Source organism: Anas acuta, chromosome 5, assembly GCF_963932015.1.
Source record: "Anas acuta chromosome 5, bAnaAcu1.1, whole genome shotgun sequence".
In the NCBI taxonomy this organism is placed as follows: Eukaryota; Metazoa; Chordata; class Aves; order Anseriformes; family Anatidae; genus Anas; species Anas acuta.
The window spans coordinates 12,701,021-12,721,387 of record NC_088983.1 but is presented as its reverse complement, the minus strand read 5'-3'; the positions used below and the strand labels follow the sequence as shown (position 1 = coordinate 12,721,387).

General features: G+C 42.4%; 1 protein-coding gene across 6 annotated transcripts in view; it reads left to right on the top strand.

Annotated features, from left to right (window-relative positions):
• EVL (Enah/Vasp-like) overlaps window positions 1-20,367 on the top strand; it is a 141,228-nt gene that overhangs the window by 67,511 nt on the left and 53,350 nt on the right. For all 6 annotated transcript variants that reach the window (XM_068682779.1, XM_068682776.1, XM_068682778.1 and 3 more), the window contains exons 2-3: window positions 5,847-6,015; window positions 12,282-12,459. In XM_068682779.1, coding sequence (XP_068538880.1) covers window positions 5,847-6,015; window positions 12,282-12,459 — 347 coding nt within the window. The remainder of the gene's footprint in view (window positions 1-5,846; window positions 6,016-12,281; window positions 12,460-20,367) is intronic.

The window sequence follows — 20,367 nt, the reverse complement described above, 5'->3', positions numbered from 1 at the left end:
TCTAAAATATGTATTTATCTCCCAGGCATGTCATGACTCGCTATTTAGTGTCCTTTTGAGAGCTGCTTGTGAAGGAGGTTTTGTATATGCTCGTTTTTCTTGTAATTATTTAATACTAAACTATTCAGATGTTGGAGTTTAACAGTGGAGAAAAGTGACGGCTAGGCACCTGCTGCAGATGCTCAGAGCAAACAACTTATCTCCCTCTGCTGATGCAGCCACGGCACCGAAGGCAGATCTTCCACATGCAAGCTGAGCAGGAGACCAAAAACCCAGCTCCTGTGGGAACTGGACTTTGCTTGGGGCTGGTCAGGGCAAGGGCTGCACTGTCAGGGAGGTCTCTGCACCAGCAGGCAGCCAGGAGGGAGTGCATACCGAGGGCTCCTGACTGCTGGGCCTTTGGGTTCGTTTTTCAGGGGGTCCCAAGAAATGAGACTCAGAAAAGCGGTTGTCAGCCCGCCCCTCCATCACCCACACTGTGTTATATATGGAACCGGGACTGCTATTTATCTAAATGCCTGCTAGAAAATATTCAGACATCTGTATGTCACCGTGGATCCAGACCGCCTCTCTGTAGGTGAAGTCCCTCTGGGTTGGTGCTGCCCTTTAGGATGATCAGTGGCTAAGTGCTCCTGGTTCACTGTGAAGTTTTGCTGTGTTGCTGGAGAGGTAAATGAGTTCCTCATTGCTCCGGGACAGAGGTGGGATGAAGGATGGTGACTTAGGGTGTCCTCGGGTTTGGTTGCTGAGGGAAGTAAACTTGGAAAAGGAGGTCCCGAATGGACTCACAAACATGACTGACATCATGTTGCAGAAATGGGGGTCCCAATGAGAGATGGGGACACAGGCAGAGCCAGCAGTGAATCTCTGGTGGGGGGCTGGAGAGCCACTGCACTACAGCAGGCTTTAGCTGCAGTGAGCTTAGACCTCAGGTAATGGTGTATATAAGCCCGAGTGACCTGGCAGGCTGGTGTTGTGAGGGTCTCCTGTGTTTTTTGTTCCCTAAATCCAGTCACCAGACAGAAATCCCCACCCGTTCCTACAAAGATACCTGCTGAAACACTTTCCCTGCTTCCAAACCATCATTTTATTTGTTGCAGTGAAATCAATTAAAGTCTGTTCATCAAATAAGTCCAGCAGAGTTTGCAGCACACTTTCAATGCAGCAGGACCCTGACTTGTAGCTTGCTAATTCTGAGGTTAACAGATACTTATCGCACAGACCGCACGTCTCCATGTAGAGGATTTTTTATTTAAGTTAGCTATTTTAAAGCTAACATTGAGATATTTCTGTCAGCTTCTTAAATCAGCATCAGCATCTGTCTCTTGCGTGTTAGGTTTAACCACACGGCTCTAACTTTCTGCAGTCGGACTCAGAGGACAAGTGAGAGGTGTTAAAGGGCTCGTGAGTCACTCGCACGTTTTGTGTGCTGAGGTTTTGTGAGGTAGGACAAGGCTTGGGCAAAGCAATATTAGCAATTTCTGGCACCAATAAGGATGATTAGATCAGTCCAAAATAATTTAAAATGATTAATTATTTAAAGGAGATGGAGTGGGTGGGATTTGATGGGAAACGGAAATTAAAAATAAGGTAAATGATTGCAAAAGTAGCTGTTTGCATTTCCTAAGAATATCAGAAGACAGCTTGCTTGAAAGAGAGACAACTTGAGCAGCTTGAAACGTGGTGGGTTGGTAATAGGTTCAAAGTGCCATTGCTTGATTTCTATTAGGGGAGCTTTCACACCTTATGCCAAGTGAATTTCTGCCCCAAGAAAACGGTTCTTCTATAAATATAAGGAATAGTAGGAGTCTTCTGGCCCAGCCAGCATGCTGGAGTAGAGCCCACAGAATTGGGTGTTAAACCCTGCAGTTGGTTAGTTGCCATCAGTTTATTACACTTTTTTAAGAGCATGATTCAGTGATCCTCCAAAAGTTGTCCTGTATTGCCATGGCTCCAGAAGAAGGTGTTTTAAACCCCTCTGGACAGGTGACCCCTGGGTGGGCTGGTGCTGCCAGAGTTCCAGGGTAGTGCTGGGGCAACCTCATGCAGTGGTGGTCTCGCCCCAGATCATGGGTCAGAGGTGGGCACAGCAGCTCAGGACCACTCTGTGCACAAGTTGTATCCACAAGAGGATGCCTTGTAAGCAGAGATGGTCAATGAAGCAGCAGCACAGCTTGGACTCTCATGTTTTTCACAGTCTGGGACATCAGAGACAAGTGCTGGAGACCCTTCAGAGCCTCTGCCGAAGACTTGCTGTCAACCATTTTGGTTTGCTCCCATTTTCCTGTTTATGGTGGTTCTTTTTTGATTCAGTTCTGAACTTTTCAATTTTATATTTTGATAGTCTGCTGGCCTTGGCAAAGTGAAGACTTTTCTCCCAGACTTGGCTCCCTCACTCCCAACTTCCCCAGTCATTCCTGTCATTTTGTTGTTTCTCTTCTGTGTCTTTACTTGAAGTCAGCCAGGTTATGTCAAGAAGCTCCATTAAGGATAATTCACTTAGATGCAGATATTTTCCCCAAGTCTTATCTTATCCATACTCCTTTGTGGTTCTTTTTGGCTACGATTTCTTGTTAATTACGAATTTACTAAAATGCAGGAAGAAGGGGGCTGTCATTTTCAAGTTCTACACAGATGGAAGAGGAGAGACATTTGTGGACAAAGTCACCTTCATTGCAATACTGGCATGGGGTGCAGCCTCCTAGAGCTACCCCTAACTGCTCTCAAATGTCTGTGTGCCTTGAATGGTCCTTTAAAGCTGGAAGTGACTCATTTGGGGACTGCTGCTGACAATTAATAAAGCAAGGAGGATACCGCAAATCTGCATTGCCAGTCCAAGCATGCTACACGGTGCAGCTTTTTTACCCTTTTCACACGTAATTGCCTATGGCAGAAACCCAGATGGCTGAGTCTGCTTGCATGTTGATGTAACATAAAAAGTCAATAGAAGAATTTGTAATATTTGGAATGGTATGTGAAATTTGATGAATCATTTGCAAGACTTACCCATTTTTTGGTAACTTGAGTGTATTCTTAGGAAAATAAGGCAAGTTCTGGAAGCTACAGTCGTGACTTGGTGTATAAATGCTGATACATGGCAGACACTTCTCATAGAGAAGGAATTTGACTATGTACAACAGCATGTCTAAAACCCTGTTTATTACTTGTTCTGTGTAGTTGACATAAGTATCAATGGTATCACAAATATAACAGATTTTTTTGCTTGAGCCTTGTGATACCAATGTTGCTTGGTTTACGTTTAAAATAATACAGTCCACAGGGTGCAATAGAAAGGTTCTCACTGACCTTTATAAGAGCTGGAGTGAACGTTTTCTGGATGGTTTTCAGGGAAGCCCCTTAAAGCTGCAGTGAGACAACTGTGGTTTTTTGTGGGGAAGATGAGACCTCAGGCATAAAGAGTTACACCTCCATTTAGGGTGAGACAGCAAGCTAGCAATGGGTCCCCGGAGGCATTTTAGGTTTTGAAAGATTGATGAAGTGCTTTGCAGGAAAGGATTCCCCTTGTGCTGTACTTGTTTTATGTACCTTTCTGTTATTTCACTGGAGGCCAGATAACAGGCTTAATCCTGTTGCCATTAAATGAATGATGAAAAATGTCCATTGACTGCAGGGAGAGCAGGAATTGAGCTTGATGTATTGCTTTATGTTACAGTAACAATTAGTTGTCATGCATTAAATATTTCTCCTGGGGTCTGTATTTCCATCATGGGGTTTAGAGGGTGTTTTTGCTTCCGTTCTTAATGGCAGCAAACTGAAGGCAAAGTTGCTGCACGTGCTGGGATATCGATATGGCGTGACAAATAATGGCCACAGTAAGGCCCTCATGTCTGTATGCTTAGGTGCATTTTCTGTAAGTATGGATAATTTGATTAATTTATGGCAATAAAGCTGCCAAGGAGCCCTTGGCAATTGTGGGCTCCAAAGTTCACATGCAGGTACCGTAGGGTCCCAGACTTGCTCTGATGAAACCAGTGGCACGCTCTCGCTTACTTTAGATCAGCCTTGTAGCGACCAGCAAGGCTTGAGGAGAAGGGTCTGGTGTCATGCCAGCTGAGAGTGACCCTCCAGGGACAGAGATTTTTGGGATTCCTCCAGCTTTAGTCTTGCGGATCTGAGTATGTTACAGACCACTGCTGTTCCTGTGTTTTTACGTAATAAAAGCACACTTTGGTCTGAATGTTCTTAGCTTGGTCTTTCTGGAGATGTCTGCCAGCGTCATTGCTCCCTCTGTAAACCCTGTGAAGAGTTTTCAGGCTCTTGCCCACAACCTGGAGGAGGTCTGTGAGCTGCTGGGAGGCTGTGAGAAGTGACTAATGCGACGAGCCAAATGTCAGTGGGCTTTCATTCACACTGGGGTATGCGTCTGCCTTGGGAATCTTTTTGAGAGCCACGGATCAGAAAAGATTGAAAATTGCTGCTGTTATCTACCCAGATCCCCTTAATACTTAGCATGCTCCATTTCATTAAAATGATGACAGTGATGGGGTTGAATGGGGTTGGGTTTGCAGCAGTTGGTATCATTTACAAGTGGTGTCACCTGGCACGGTGGCAGGGCAGTAATACGGTTCAGTACCACCCGAGAGCTTCTCCTGTGTTTATCTGACTGAAACCGAGGCATTGCTGAGAGAAAATCAAGACAAAGAACTGTATGCAGGAGGGGGGGGAAAGGGATTTGTGTGCAAAGTGGATTACCACTTGATACTGCATTGCTGAAAAGTGTTTAATACAGCTTGGACTGAGGAGGGGAGATCTTCGTCAATATATATAATTCTGAAGTTAATAGGATGGCCACAAACTTAAAATATTTGCAGGTTGTAAACTGTAAGAGTTTTAGTTAGGCTTCACATGCAGTTGTTGAAAAAACCTGATGTTCAAAGATCTCAAATTTTATTTTGTGTAAGGAACTCTTATTTCCCCTGGCATAAAAGTGGGTGGGATTTTCAGAGAGCAGGAATTAAAATCCTGACTGCCATTCCAAAAATGCCACCAGTGGTGGCTGCAAAGCACTACAACCTGCATTGAGTTGTCACCTCGGCAGTATGTGCCAGTGGCATTTCTTTCATGTGAAAAGTGCATTTTAGTATTGATCTCATATACATGTCACTAGTGCACAAGGAAGAGGTAAAGAAACGATGAATTTCTGTGAGGCCACAGAACAAAAATACCCATATATTAATGCTCAGTTAATAATGGTTATTTGTTTTAACCCTGCAATGAAGAAATCTGTGGAGTCCCCATTTTCTTTGCTGTCAGGGTGAAGGCACCTGTGTGTTTTGCACTGCATATTCTGGGATGTCTGAGTGCGTCACCGGGTCTGAGCATTAGGCGTTAGCTGGATTAACGTAATTGATTTCTTCAGTTTACCTAACGTGGCTTTTGGTTCAAGGTCTGCTTGCTTCCAGTTTTAAATGTGTAACTCGGCTTTGCATGTCATGTTTATTTTGTCAAGAAGCTGTAAAATATTAGTCAGTTTTCATGCAAATGTGAATGGCTTCGCTTGCCAATAGGTACATAAAATAAATAGAGCATTCATACTCTTGGACAGTTTTCATAAAATGTGTGCGCTACCAGTTATTCCTCGGGGCATAATATTTCTATATAGAATAGATAAACAGTTCAGCAGCATACTGGAGTTTTTTAAGTGCAAACACATACACGCAAGCGTTAATTTAATAGGCAGATTATATTCAAAGGATTAGCAGATTTATTGTAAAACATACATTTTAAGTGGTTCTGATAATTCCTGTTATTTTCTTTGAGGTGTTTTCAGTAGTAGACAATGAATTCACTGTTTTTTTCTCTTATTTTGTTGTTTTTTTTTCCAGTGAACAGAGTATTTGCCAAGCTCGGGCTTCAGTTATGGTCTATGACGATACCAGTAAGAAATGGGTGCCAATCAAACCTGGACAGCAGGGGTTCAGCAGAATCAACATATACCACAACACGGCTACTAACACCTTCAGGGTAGTTGGAGTTAAACTGCAAGATCAACAAGTGAGTAACTGCACTAAGTTTCCTGTAAATGAACCTTTGGTCTCTTTAGATACCATCAGTTCTGTAGTCGGTGAAGTCTAGCGACATTTCCTGCTCCCTGCAAGATGTCTGTGAGTTCATTTACTCCACACATTCAGATTTTGTACAATTTGGTAGGGTACAGAGTGCGTCATGATCTATTACTGTTTATTTGCAAAATGAACTTTTGGTGAATGTGAGAGATTTTGTTATATTCCCCCCCTCCACCATGTTTTTGCTTGTGAAATGAATTTTATTTCATTCTGCAGGTGTTGTTCTCAGCCCCCTGTTTTTGCTCACTTTTAGTACTAGATACACAAAAGAAAAGCAGTATCGCCTTGCACTGCTGTGCATGGGTGTCTCATAAAGCATGCTTGTTGCATTGCTGTGATAAGCAATTAGTTCCTCATAACATCCTCATCACATTTTGAAGTCCTAGATGCACCCTGTGACCTGATTTATGGCAGGCTAAGCCCACAGGGCCTCCCTGGGTATTAAGGGAGATACATGGGATTTAGATAAGCAGAAGTGGGATCAGAGCCTCCTCGGCCACTCCAGCCCAGTGACCGCCTTGATCTTGGGTGCACCAGTTTGTGCATGCTATCAGAAGCAAGAAACTTTATGTCTATACCCAAAATAACAAAATTATGCTTGTGTAGAGTAGCGGTGCTATCCTGTAGTCCTGTGGTTGTCATTTCAGAGCAGAAGTTTGAGAGATGGGGACTTCCCCCGTGTGTAACTGTGGGGATGGTGCAGCGGCAGCAGCCCGGTCTGCCCCGGCTGCCCTCCTCCCATGCTTGTCTTGTGCCATCACGCTTGTGGGAGGCTCAGAAAAAAAGCGTGCAAGTGGTTTCCTGGCGGGTTAGAGAGCGGCGGAGCCCCATGGGAAAGCACGGTGAGAGCACCTCAACCTGTGTAAGGTGGTCAAAAGGCTCCTGTGGCAGGGAGAGTCGGGTCTGGGAGCAGGAGCAGGGCACCACCACCTCCCCACTGCCAAAATGTTAAACTGAGCAGTCTGCTCATGAAATAACAATTTTTTCTTTATTATTTTTTTACTTAGCACATATTTCAGCTCCTTGCAGCACACTTTTGAAACATCTGCAACATCGTTTGACTCTGTTTTTATCCTTCTCAGTAGAGCAAAAGCAATATAGTAATGGAGCTTCATTTTAAAAATAGAAGATATTTTTGAAAATGAATGAAATACAGTGGCTGCTTAGTCACTTGTGAGAATCAGTACTGCTCTGGAACAGGCCGTGCTAGTTATTTTGTGTAGCCAGCCAGTGAATGTAAATGGTATTCATGTGAGACAATCTAAAATGCATCTGAATAGCCAGTACAGACCAAGCAAAAGTCATAATGTCTACATATATATGTATGGAAGACTTTGTATGTGTACCAGAGGTCTGTCTTAATCAGAATATACAATTTATAGTGTAGTTTATATTTAAAATTCAAATCTTGATCTCTATTTTGAACATGTTTTATATTAACTGTAATACTCTATTTGCTTGCAAATGTTCCTTCTTATGAAAAGGTTGAATGCTATCTAAAAATCATCTCAATTCAGAAGGAAACAGTTATATATTTTTTTTCTAGAGTTTGAAGACAAAAAATGCTCCCTCAAGCAAACAAAAAAGTACAGGTTGCTTTAGTCACTTAAAGCTGTCTAAAAGAAAATACCTGCAACATTATTACAGAAATCTGGTATCATGAAGACAGCAAATGTTCTGAAAGGCTCAGATTGAGAATTTGATATATTTTATATGAGTCTCACATGGAGCCATAAGCTTGATAGGCTTGCTAAGTATTTGCATTTAATGAGAGCAAAAGTGAATTTCAGTTAAAATAATTCTCTGTACAAGCCATTTCATGCTTGCTCTCAGGTTGTGCTAAGTCACATTAAAAATGAGGTTTTATTACAAGCTGCTGTTTTTCAAGGAAAGACATATTTTTCTGAAAAGGACCAATCTTCAGCTAATATGTGGTTTCGCATATAATGAGGCTAATGAAGCTATACAAATTTCCAGGAGTTGAGAAACTAGTTTAAAATATGTAACACAATAATACCATGTAGGAACAATTTTAAGTTTTATTGCATACTGTTTGGCAAGGCACAGACTAGAGTAATCTTCATGATTTCACCCGTGCCTGTCTTTAATGTTTCCCTTTTAATTTTTGTTGTTTTGTATTGCAAGTTCAATAATCTTTCTCTTTAATTTTCATCCCCTCCCCCCTTTTTTTTTCATGCATCTCCTGTAGACTGCTTTTGTTATTTTTTTAAAGTTTCTTTTCAGTTCCCTAGCCCTTTTCTGGGGCACATATTAGAGTTTATGACGTTCCCTTCCCATTTTGTTTACCTTGTCTGTGTATATTTTGCTTTCTGGCTGGTGGTGTCTAAAAAGGTGACCACAGAGAGAGATATTTTTTAGAATGGCAGAGCATCAGCATCATTCTCACCATTGGGAAGTGGTCATCAGACCACTCGTTCCCCTTGTGTGTTGGGATGACGTGCTCGCCGCGTGCTTGCACGCAGCAGCGCTTAGCTGCAGACCGGCAGTCAATGAATTCCCCTTTCTGCTCAGATGGGCACATTTGCATAGGCTCATACTGGCATGAGCAGTAATCTTCAGAAAAACAGAAGTAGCTTTTTGAAGCTTTGGAGTAGCCGCAGAGGCCAGCACTGTTTGTTTTGAAGCTGCGGCCAGGTCTGTATTGCAATCACTTGACATCACGAGCTTTAATGTCTCTGTGCAACCTTTGTTTTCTCTTAGCATGTAGCCCAAGAGAGTCACAAGCAAACAATTTGCTGCAACTTGCAGCTTGCCAGCTGTAATTGTAACCTAGCCTCTTACAAAGGTGAAGTGTGTTAGCTTCAGTCACCGTGCAAGGCTGTCAGAAAGGTAAGAACATACAGCTGGTCCATCTCCATCGTCTAGTGGACAAGCAGGAGCTTCCCAGTGCACGGTCATGATCAGCTGAGAGTTTAAAGGGGCGATTTTACATCAAGTGATTTCAGCTCAGCATGATCTCATTGCCGAAACGCATGTGCTGAACACATAGGTGGGGAGAAGGGTGTAAGGCAAACGTGAATCATGTCTCCTGAGGGCTTTGTGTATTGATGTGGCTAAGACGCGAATGTAAAAACAGGGCCTTGGGGAAGGTGGGACTTCTTAAACTTGGGCCTGAGCCAGACCTGAAATGGGGACAGCATTCTTGTGATATAAATTAAACCACATTTAAAAAAAAAAACAAAAACACAAAACAAACCAAAACAAAAAAAAATAGTTAATTTTTAGCTGCTTCACCACAATCCCTGTGTTTTAGCAAACACACGACTGCTGCCCATGGGAGGAGTTTGTGCTGGGAGCACAGCAGAACCCAAGCTGATAATAAACTTGCGGAGCATTTCATGCTCTGGAGAAACAAGCAAATGCCTTTTTCTGTCTTGATAAACAAGAATATGGAGTGTAAGACTTGTGCAGAACCTCTGACCCTGTGGCTGTGGTCACACAACCAACACCCATCAAGACCCCCTATTACTGTGAATCCTGTCAAACATCACCATCACTGCTGCTGATAATTTGGTAGCCTACAGACTACAGTCAAAAAGAAGACTTCTCAATTTTGAGTTTCTTTATATATCCATGCCTACCACAGAGAGTTTACACTTGAAACTGAAGCAAAGTTATGAGGGAGAGTACCAGACAGAAGTGAGGCAAACATTTTTTTTAACATTAAAGTGATGGAATATTGAAAGGCATCTTTGTGTTAATATTATGAACAATTGGTCTGTGAAACTCCTTGCCATACAGTATAACTGAAATCCAGAATTAAATAAAATTCAAAACAATGCCGATAGTTTTATCAGTAACAAGACTGTTTTGTTTCAGGATAGAAAATATTAAAATGGGTTTGAAAAGAAGAAAAAAAGCCATATAGTGTGCCATGTTTCAGCTTTTAAGACAAACTCTGAGTGAAGAGTTACAGGAAGAACTATTTGTTATTGACAAATCTATTACTTCTTTCTGCAAGATTTCCAATAAGTTTCCCCAATTCAGCTGTTATAGACTAAAATTGAAGGTGAAGACTAGGCAAGATGAGCTACTGACCTGCTTAGCATGGCAGATACTAATTTACCAACATATTGAGCTTTAGAGTAAAGTTCCCTTAGACATACCTGTACAAAACCCTCTGTGCACCAAGGATTGGGAATGTCAGATAATATTTTATTGTTGTATCAAGCTTTAGAGTAAAGTTCCCATAGAAATACCTGTACAAACCCCCCTGTGCACTGAGCAGTGGGACCTTCTTTATTTTAATTACAGCTCCAAGGCACACACTTACCATTGTGTGCCTTGAGGAGTCTCAACACCATCTGTACAGGTTGACCTCTGTGCACTCGTTTTTAACAACGGCAGGAGAATCTATCCTCTTTTTCCTGTTCTTTAGGAACATTAATCAAAGGAGATAAAATGAAATTCAGGCTGGTTTGTATTTCACTCTCCAGTTCAGTCTCCATTTTGAGTTTGAAGACACGGTTTTACATGGTTCATCTAAGCATCCTGATGATTTATGAAGGTCAATGTTCAAATTCTGTCTTTATTCAACTGAAGTGATCAAACCCACAGAATAAAGAGGGTTCTGAATTCCTGGAGTAGATATTCTGGGAAAACAAGTTTTGAAAAGTTTACCTGAATTCTCTTAAACGACTTTTGGCATAGGTGTTTACAATTTCTGTCTTTCTTTATACAACAGCACTACACCTTCTAGTGCTCTTTGGACTTTAGTAGTGCTGTCTTTGAAACAGAAGATCCCTTTAGTAGGTGAGAAAATCTGACTTTGCAGAGCCTGGAAGAAGCTGGACAATCTTTCTATAAATTTCTTCAAACATACTGGCTGGGCATTCCCTTGGTTAAGCTGTTCAGAAGTTGTTAGAAAGTTTAAAAGTTGGTACACGTTGGTATATTTGTGTGCATTATCAGCGCACAAGCTGATAATGCACACAAATATAGCACCTAATACATTACTCTGCATTTTGCTCCTGCACTCATGTGTCCTATAGGTACAGAACGCTACCTTGCCAGATCACTAAGGCAGCATGACATAGTCCTCCACATTAACCTATACTTATACTTACCAGCTTTCCCCACAGTCTCTAAAAGTAGTGTGTTACAGTTATTAAGAGTTCTTCTGGCAGCTGTACTTGTGGCAGATTGAGAGGCACAGACTCCGATGTGCAGGACCAAAATCCAAATTTATTAGAACTGTTGGGTTAGTTATTCAGGCATAAGTCTACCTTGTGCTCCGGAGAACCCTTGCAACTTCAGGCTCTCCCGTCACGGCTCAGTGGTAGGATGGGGATGGTGTCACCATGTTTTAAAAGAAAATAGTTGTTTAAGCCATTGGCAACAGCAGTGAGTTCATGACTCTGCTGTGGTTGGAGGGACGAGCTTTTCCACATTGTCCTGGCTGGGACAGGTGGCTTCCTGTGCCCGTGAGGAGTGCAGTTCCCATTTTCAGGGGACCAGCTCTCGGGAGCCTGTGTTATAAACCTAGGCTGGGAAGGTGCCGGGCAGCACTGCATCTCTGTGTGCCCTGCCCATGGTAAACAAGGCATTTTATCTAGCTGATTAAATCATACAGAAACACCCTTCTGCTGCAGTCACCCCTTCTCTGGAAATTATAGCATGTAGAGCAAGGGAGGAGCTGGGACAGGGAATATTTAGTTGGGTTTGCCACTGCCCGTCTGATTCTAGACAGAGAGGTCTCTCATCGTAAGAAGCTGGTGGTGATTAGGCACAGGGGAGGAGGGGAAAACCAGAGCCTGTGCAGTGAGACAAACATTTATCTGCTGTAGTGGAGGGCCAGTACCAATCTGTCCCCTTTCCTGACAAGTGCCGATGATTATCCCCCAAAAGATGGCAACAGCTGCTGGCACTGACTCTTGACATCTGTCTGCAATATACATGCAGCTGTATCCTGGGCAGGTGCTGTAGAAAACATGAGCAGGTAATATATTTTGCAGAACTAGCTTGCAAGTCCCTGAGGCTGGTTTGAACTGTTACAAATCTCACCCACACACGCAGGTCTTCTGTCATCCAAGTGCATGCTGCCTTACCACACTGCCATGGAGCAGCTGCCATAAGAATGCCACTACCAATTTAATTAGCCTTTACCGAAGGCTTTTCCTTTTCCCCACTGAAAACAGAACTCTTTAATTTTCACCCTTCTCTTTCATATCACAGGTAGTGATTAATTACTCAATTGTGAAGGGACTGAAGTACAATCAAGCAACACCTACCTTTCATCAATGGCGCGATGCACGGCAAGTCTATGGCTTGAATTTTGCAAGCAAAGAAGAGGCTACCACATTCTCCAATGCAATGCTGTTTGCTCTGAATATCATGAATTCACAGGATGGAGGTAAGTTAGCAGCCACCTGGCTCTTTATTAATCTGTGACATTTTTATGACGATTCTTATCAATCACCTGATGCAGTTGTGTTGGATGGTATGTTGTGATAAAAAATATTATCCTAAGAAAAAGTTGGTTTCTGGCAGACCCCCTTTAGCTCAGCATTAGATATGGTATGAATTGTACATATTTTCAGGTTTTATTCTTTTTCCTCCCAATTTTTCATGGTACCTTAACTCACAGTAGGAAATCAATGGCTATTTGGAAATGCCTCAGCATGCAGGTAGCCCCACTGATTTCTTTGGATCTATGTATAAATTCTGTTACCTGTAACAAGGAAGAATAAAATGTTAAATAAATAGAAGCTAGGGTAAAATTAGCAACCTTTTTTAAGAACTTCTGAGGTAGAATACTGAGCTCATATTTCCAGTATGTCACGTCTTGGCTGCAGCTGACTGTGCTTGTGGCTCAGCTTTGAGCATCCGGTGTCTTGGTTATTTGGTAAGGTAAAATGTAAAGGCTTATGCTCTGGACATTGACTGGTGTTACTCATAACTATTGTACTGACTGTAGTTGAGGTTTGTGGTGAAGTATACTATTGTGTTAAATTGCCATTGCAACAACTTGCAAAGGCCCAGACTCAAGTCCCCTTTTCTCAATGGAAATCCTATTCTGGTATGCAATGCCGAGATTAACTACTGCCCTCGGTAACACGCCTAGGACCTCTTTGAAGTTCATGGACTGCGACCAAAAAGCAGTCTTCATGTGGTGCTCTTTTTCCTACCACAGCCCTGTTTTTGTTTTGAAAACACAGCGATACAAGGTTAACGTCACTTGCTGCGGTCCGGTTTTTGCAGCAGTGTTCGATGGCATGAGGCAGCAGCCCTCTGGGGAAAGCAGAGCAGTAGCTGTCCACATTAGACCAGTTTCCAAGTGCACAAATATCCTTAAAATGTTTATTTCAGTCTCCTGAAAACACTTAATGCACAGATACATCTTACTAGTTAGTATACTTCTAAGGATTCATATTTCTTCTTTTGATATATCCATTCATGCTATTAAGCTGACAAATGCTAAAGTCATCAAAGAGCAAATTCTGTTTTCAGAAGTAGAGAACGGAATTTGGCCTTTTTCAGTTGGCCTTCTTCAACTCTAGTTGTGCCACAGCAGGAGAACTTCAGGAGGAAATCTGGCCAACACTCCCCAGTCCTAAGCTTGTGTGTACCTGAGTTGTGCAGAGCTCTTTGGCTGTGAAAGGTCTCTCATGCATGGTCAGCCCTGTTAGATCACCAGGTGAAACTCCAAAATTCTCATGCTTTGCTTTTGATCTTGAGGTTGTGATTGGCTTAATGTCTATGTTGAGAGGCTTTTTGCAAAAGCTCTTATGTTTATATATTTTTTCACCTGTCTTTTCCCCTCAGTGGGGTGGGTTTTCTTCAGGATTTTGAGGTTGGTCCAGAGAGGCTCACTGAGGAAGCGTGAGTTTCAAGATGAGAATTTATTACCGTTATGCTAAAGTGAAAGGAACTATCTTAAAGTGGACTTGTCTAGAAATTTCAGTTGTAAGCTATTCCTAACAAAGTACAACAGGTACTTTTAAGAAAGAATATTTGGATACTAAAAGCCCTATTAGATTTCTGTGAAGTTTATTAATATAGAGTAAATAATTATTTGGATTTGTTTCCATTATTTTATTAATTAGAATAAAATAGTGTCAGATAGTATACCATAGTGTTTTCAATGCTTTACATACACAAGGTTCAGACCATGCTGAAGACCTTCCATTTAAAGTTTGTACTTGTCTTATATACAGACGTGAATTGGGTCACACAGATGCCAAAATTTCCTGCTTTCTTAAAAAAAAAAAAAAGAGGAAAGGAAAGAAAAAAAGGAAAAAAAAAAAGCTTTGGTAAACAATCAGTTTTCAGCAATGCTTTTCTCTTTTACACAAAACATTTAAGGTTTCAAAGATTGTCAGCTGTCTCATTAGATAAAACTCAGGTTGTCTAAAACAGGAATTTCAATTTAAAGGAAGTTTCAGCATTATTTTAAACTCTGATTCTATGAAACAAAGTCCCCAAATATTCATTTTTTATCAACTTTTTTTTTTTGAATTCCAAAATATATCTTTGCATGTTTCCCTTTAAAACTATGAAATTGCCATTAGATTATACTGAAACAGTTTGGCAGTGGTAGTTGTACCTAATGTCCTAATGTACCTAAAGTTTCTTGAAACAGACTCTTTTTCTTGGTTGTTCTCAACAATAACTTCTCAGAAGTAACTATCAGGAATTACATTTATTTAAAAAAAGAAAAAAAAAGTAAACAAAATAAAAATTCATAATTTTATTGACTCAAAAAGGAAAGTATTTTGATTCAAAGCTTTTTTCTCACTACTTTGTTCTTTAGAGCCAAAATTCAAGTTTTTGTACCCACTTGTGTGGCATATCATGCTAACTTTGTCAGCATTAAATACCTTGACACTGCACTTCTGCCCTGCTGTATCCACAGCCTCTGTTTGTCTGGGCTACTTCCCCTCGCCCTGCTTTCCCCAGGCAGCACTGGAGGCGTGGGCGCAGTCGGCAGAGGCAGAGCACAAGCTCTGGGAAGGCAATCAGTCGATGCACAACCGTGGACAGGGCAGCCTGCATCCCCCCCGCCTGTTCCCTGCACCACTGTGTGATGCTGGCGTTCAACAGATACCTGTTCTCCCTTAGGACTTCTCTATTATCATAATTTTCCCAGCTGTTGCAATAGTCTCAGCGTGAGAGTTGACAGCAAAAGTGTGTAATGGATATGAGGTATGAGATGTATTTTCAGATCTGCTCTTCCAGGCTCACATTGCATATTGCTCGTATTTGTGGGCATGAATTCACACAGGCACACGTATCCATACACCTTGTCAGGCACAGCCCCTGCCATCCATTCTGCTGCCTGCGTGCTGCACTGGGGTTTGATTTTCATACGCAAAACTCATTAGAAAAATGAAAGCATTTATTATATACATGCATCCATGTGTTATGGTTTTGCTCTTATGCAAGACAATCCGTCTCTTGTGGAGACAGATTCCAGGTTTGAGGAGTGTATTTGTACACACAGAACTGTTCACACTAATTAATCCCTCAACCGAAACCACAGAGTTAAACAGAGGTGTTCGCTTTGGCACATTCATCCTGAAAACAGCCCATCGTAGCTATCTGCTAGCTCTGCAGTTTGGGATTTGCTACATACACTACTTGGGACGTGCTATTGTTTATTTGTTCCATATATCCCCACTGAGACATTGCTGTGTTTAGGCACTGCTATCTTATAGTGGGGCACAGGTTCTGTCTTCCATCTCCCTTCGATTTACTGCCCACTTGTACAGACTGAAATGAATCGTGTCAGACTACAGCAGAAAATCTGGGGCATGTCTTCAGCAGATGTGGAGTCAGGGTACTGTAACTAGATAGACATTTGCGAAAATAACTAAGTCCTGTTCAGAAAGCAATGGTGTGGGTTTTCTGAGCAGCACATTACGCTGAATTAGAGAGTTTTAAAATGGTAGCAGTTCACGTCTGGGGGAATTGGAACTAATTTCTAGGCAGTGCTGACTTTGGCATGAATGAGTCACTTGAAGTGAAGACACGGTTCTATACTTGTGCTGAGAATCGCTGTGCTGTCCCACTTCTTTACGAGAGAGCCTCGTACACCACCATCACCCATCTCTCTGCGCCGGTCGCATGAAGCACCAGCGAATGTTAAGCCAAGCGCTTCATTAAGTGCTTAAGGTTAAGTGGGCTGAATCAGATCCTAAATCCAGCTGCTGACTCACAAGCCTGTGTTAATCTGGCTTGCGTGTCGAGATCATCCCAGGGGAGGGATTCCTCCCAGGAGTATGATGGCCCACTTTTGGGAAAGTTGGGAGGAAAGCCATAGCCAGCACTTGCTGCCAAGGCTTATTTCTGCAGCGGCTGAACTCGCTGACGTTGGCCGTCCCCCACGTGTCCAAATTCCTAGCGATGTGATGGGAGCTGCATCCTCAGGATGGGGTAAAGAAAGTCCTTACAGTTCTGGAACTGAATGCAATATTCATCTCAGTCTTGTGCTTTGTAAGGATGCTAATTATTGTGTTGGGAGTAATCTAAAATGATATAAAATACGAAAGAAAAGTAATAATAAAAGTGTCCCATCCTTCCTTGAGAGGTTGACTCACTGAATCACAATTGTTTACCTGCCAGCTTGTTTATATGCCTAATTACTTTGATTTCCTTATATATCTCTTTAGTCTGTCCTCCTTTACAATAAAAATGCAGAGCTGGTTCTGTGCCAACCTGCGAAATAAGAGCAAATGATAACATTGACTTGCTCATTACCAATCTCTTGCTTATGGTTGTTTAATGGTGTCATTTAGCAAGGCCATTAGCGTGACAAATGGCTTCTTGTTAAATTGTTGGTTTGATTAGTTGTTGTTTTGTTTGTTTGTTTGTTTTTCATGGGAGTCCCCTTTGTGAAGCCAACCCTGTGTACTGGTGTGAATTACTCGATGCAAGCAGTGTCCCTGTCCTGCCTTGTCACTGGCAGCTGGATTTCATTGGGGACAGAGCAGCATCCCTTCTTGCCCTGCATTTTACATGGATAGTGCTTGCAGGCTGTTTGATGGCTGCTAAGCAGACAGGGTTCATGTTCTTTGGGGCTTACATCCTCTTAGATTTAACAAATGCAATGACAGGTGACAGCACAGCACAGTTATTGGAGCAGGGCATGAGGTGAGGGTATCAGCAAGTGTCTTGAGCTTCTGTGGCTGAAACACTAGGTACCTCTTGGAGAAGAACAGGCAGTCTTGAGATATGCAACTTACGGGTAAATTGTGTAATGAGTATTATATATTGTGGATTTTTTTTTTTTAATTTTCTTTCAATATCCTGGTGAGATATTGACATACTATATAAGAAAATCATTGGTACTCACGGACCTGACTTGACCTCTTCGGGAAGAGCATTTTGGCAGTCAGGGGGAGTCTTTCCCACTCCTTTTCTTCTGATTAGTAGATCTGCTGGCTTCTCTTTTTCACCATTACAGATTATTTGCAATTTCTCCAGCTCCCTTTTCCATAAGTTGGATTTGATTAAGTTTTTTGTTGTTTGAGATCTTTTTCAATTCCTTCAGTTGTTCCACTCTTTCCCTAGTCCAGACGTGACTATTTCCATAATGCTGGAAGGAAGTTGCTTGTAAAGCACTTTAAACCCTCCAAAATAAGGATGGAAACGGAAGAAAGCATTGATTCACCAAACAGCGGTAAACTGGCAGCATATAGCAGAATTCCTCTCCCCTGGCTAGCTGCCTGAAGCATTTGTAGTGTTTCTGTGAGCATGGGATGCGTGTGAAGATTATGGTGCACCAGATTTCAGATGAAAGACTGTAATTTATTGGATATCATTTTGTAATGTTATATTCAGCTCATTTTTCATTAGCATTTTTCCAACTAGTCCTTTAGCTGTGTTAGTGCTCTGCAGTGCAGTGGCTGGTTTATTTGATAATATCGCCCCAAGACTTCCCAGCACCACAGAGGACACAGTGTGGGAAGACAAAAGGCTGCGTCTTCATTACAGTCCTGCATACTACATAAAATAACTCATCAGTAACGGAGGGGACCCACCACAGAGTACAGTGACCATTTGCAGCCAGCTGCTTCCCAAACTTTTCTGATGTAAAGGGATCCGTGCCCCATGCAAGCCACTTCATGTAACGCACTGCAAGCTGCTTTCCCACACTACCAGGTGTGTTGGTGCAGATTATAAAACACTAAAATGGTTTATTCTGTGCACATTTTACTTCTAGGTGTGCTGAGAGCATCTACAGGCTGATGTAACCTCACATCACGTGGGCATTGCCATTATGCTGCAGGTCTTTTAACCGAATCATCCCAGAAGTTGTTCCTGTTTATAATGTAGGCAAAGAGAACTTGTAAATAACAAACTTCGAAACTTGCTAGTGTAAATATGATCCATGTGGTCAGATGCCCAGCGCTAGCCAAAATAGCAAGCCACGGGCAATGGTTAATTGGGTGCATGTTAAAAATACAGAAAGCTTTTGCTTCTTTAAAAAACAAAGCTTTCCTGGGGGAATAAATCTTACCCAACTGTCATCTTCCAAAAGCACAAGAGAAAGGTTTAGAGAAATTAAGTTTCACAATTTTTCCAGCCTCGTGCTTACTCCAGTTTCAACGTAAACTTCAGCTGCTCAGAAATGCACTGCAGATGGGGCAATTTCAAACCTAACTCGCTGTGCTTTTTCCTTTTTCCTTTCATCTTCTGCATTGCTTTAGCACTGGGTCTGTTCTGGCATAATCCACCTGACATAAATATTCCTGTAGTATATTGCTTACTATAGGAATACATTTCTTCAGATGATTGTTTCTGAACTGGGCAGAGATGAGGTGTTACGGAGCAAACAAGTGTGGATTTTCTTGAGCAGCCAGTGAAGGATACACCTCTTCCAGTGGCCCTGTGCATCTTCAGTGGTTCCCATCTCTGCCCGATCCTCTGAGGGCAGGATTTCCCTTTCAACCTAGCTGAAAAACATCAGTTCAGGCCATAGCAGCGCTTGTTATGCCTCACTCCAAAGGCTCTTCTTTACTGTGCTGATGGAGATAACAGTCCTCGTGCAAGCCCACTGCCCATGTTTCCAAAATAACCAACACTTCTCCTCCTGCCACTTAGGGCACTTGCCTTGCGAGCTTCCCCTGCCTGCAGAACTGCTCTGGTTAGGTTGGGTTTTCTGAGAGGAGTACGTGGAATTTCTAAGAACTTGGATACTCGACATAAGTTGAGCCCACATTAAGAGAAACGTGTTTACAGCCATTCCAAGAGAAGGAGACCACAGTGGTGTGCTAACACCACCCTCACAGCACACCCAGAGCTGGAAGCACTTGGCCCAGCCAGAAGGAGCGAGAGGAGGACGGCTTCATCTGCCGGCTTAGCGTGGCTCCAGCTGAGCGCAGCGCAGGAGGTGGATTGCTCTATTCGTGAACAGATAAATTGGGCTTAAAGTCTCCTTCTAGCATTACAACTGTAAATATCACTGCTGTTATTCATCTCCCAGGAAGTACCAGACCGTTATTTAGTTATTCTTCTGTTAAGAAGTAGGCATCATTTCTTCCATTCAGTTTTTTAATCCCCCAGATGGTGGGCAACCATGGCAAAATGTTTTCCAGAGCAGTGAAGTGCTCTCCTGGCATTATGCTAATAAAACCCCGTGGCACGTTGCTTGTAAACGTCTTAGCCACTTTTTGCATGATTCTCTTATCCTGCCCTCACCCATCTTGAGCAACAAAAGGTGCCTCTGTTCTTTGAAGAGCATAACAAATCTAACGGCTCTTGAGGCTCTCACTGATGTTTTTGCTGCACTGAAATCTTCAGCACTAAATGCAAACCACTTCAGGAAGGAAACCGTGTGGGGAGAAAACTGCTGAGAGATTTAAAGGAGACTTGTGCATGTTGAGAGAGGAGTCCTGCTAGTGAGATCCCCCAGCACCATTGCCCTCAACCCTTGTTTTTCTGAAACTGGTGCAACCTGGCAAAGCCCCCAGAGCTCGGTGGAAAAAGATGCAGTGTGGCTTTGTCACTAGGCTCTTGTAAGTGGCAGTAGAAGACAGTTTAAAAAAAAAAAAAAAGAATTTCAGGAATTTGAGAAGTGTAGTAATTTGCATTTAAGCAGTGTGGGCCAGATTTTGGCCATCGAATTTTTTAGAGACTCTTTGTAGGATGTCCTTGCTCAACACGCCTCTTTATCTCCCCCACTGGCAAGGGCTCCTTTTTTGGGGTTATTCTGGGCTATATACACACCGTGTCCTGTGTCAGGCAATGCCCGTGCAAGGAGCTCAGCCTCAAGCCACCGAAGTGCAAAAATTGTCTTTCCCCTGGAGATGCTGTGACT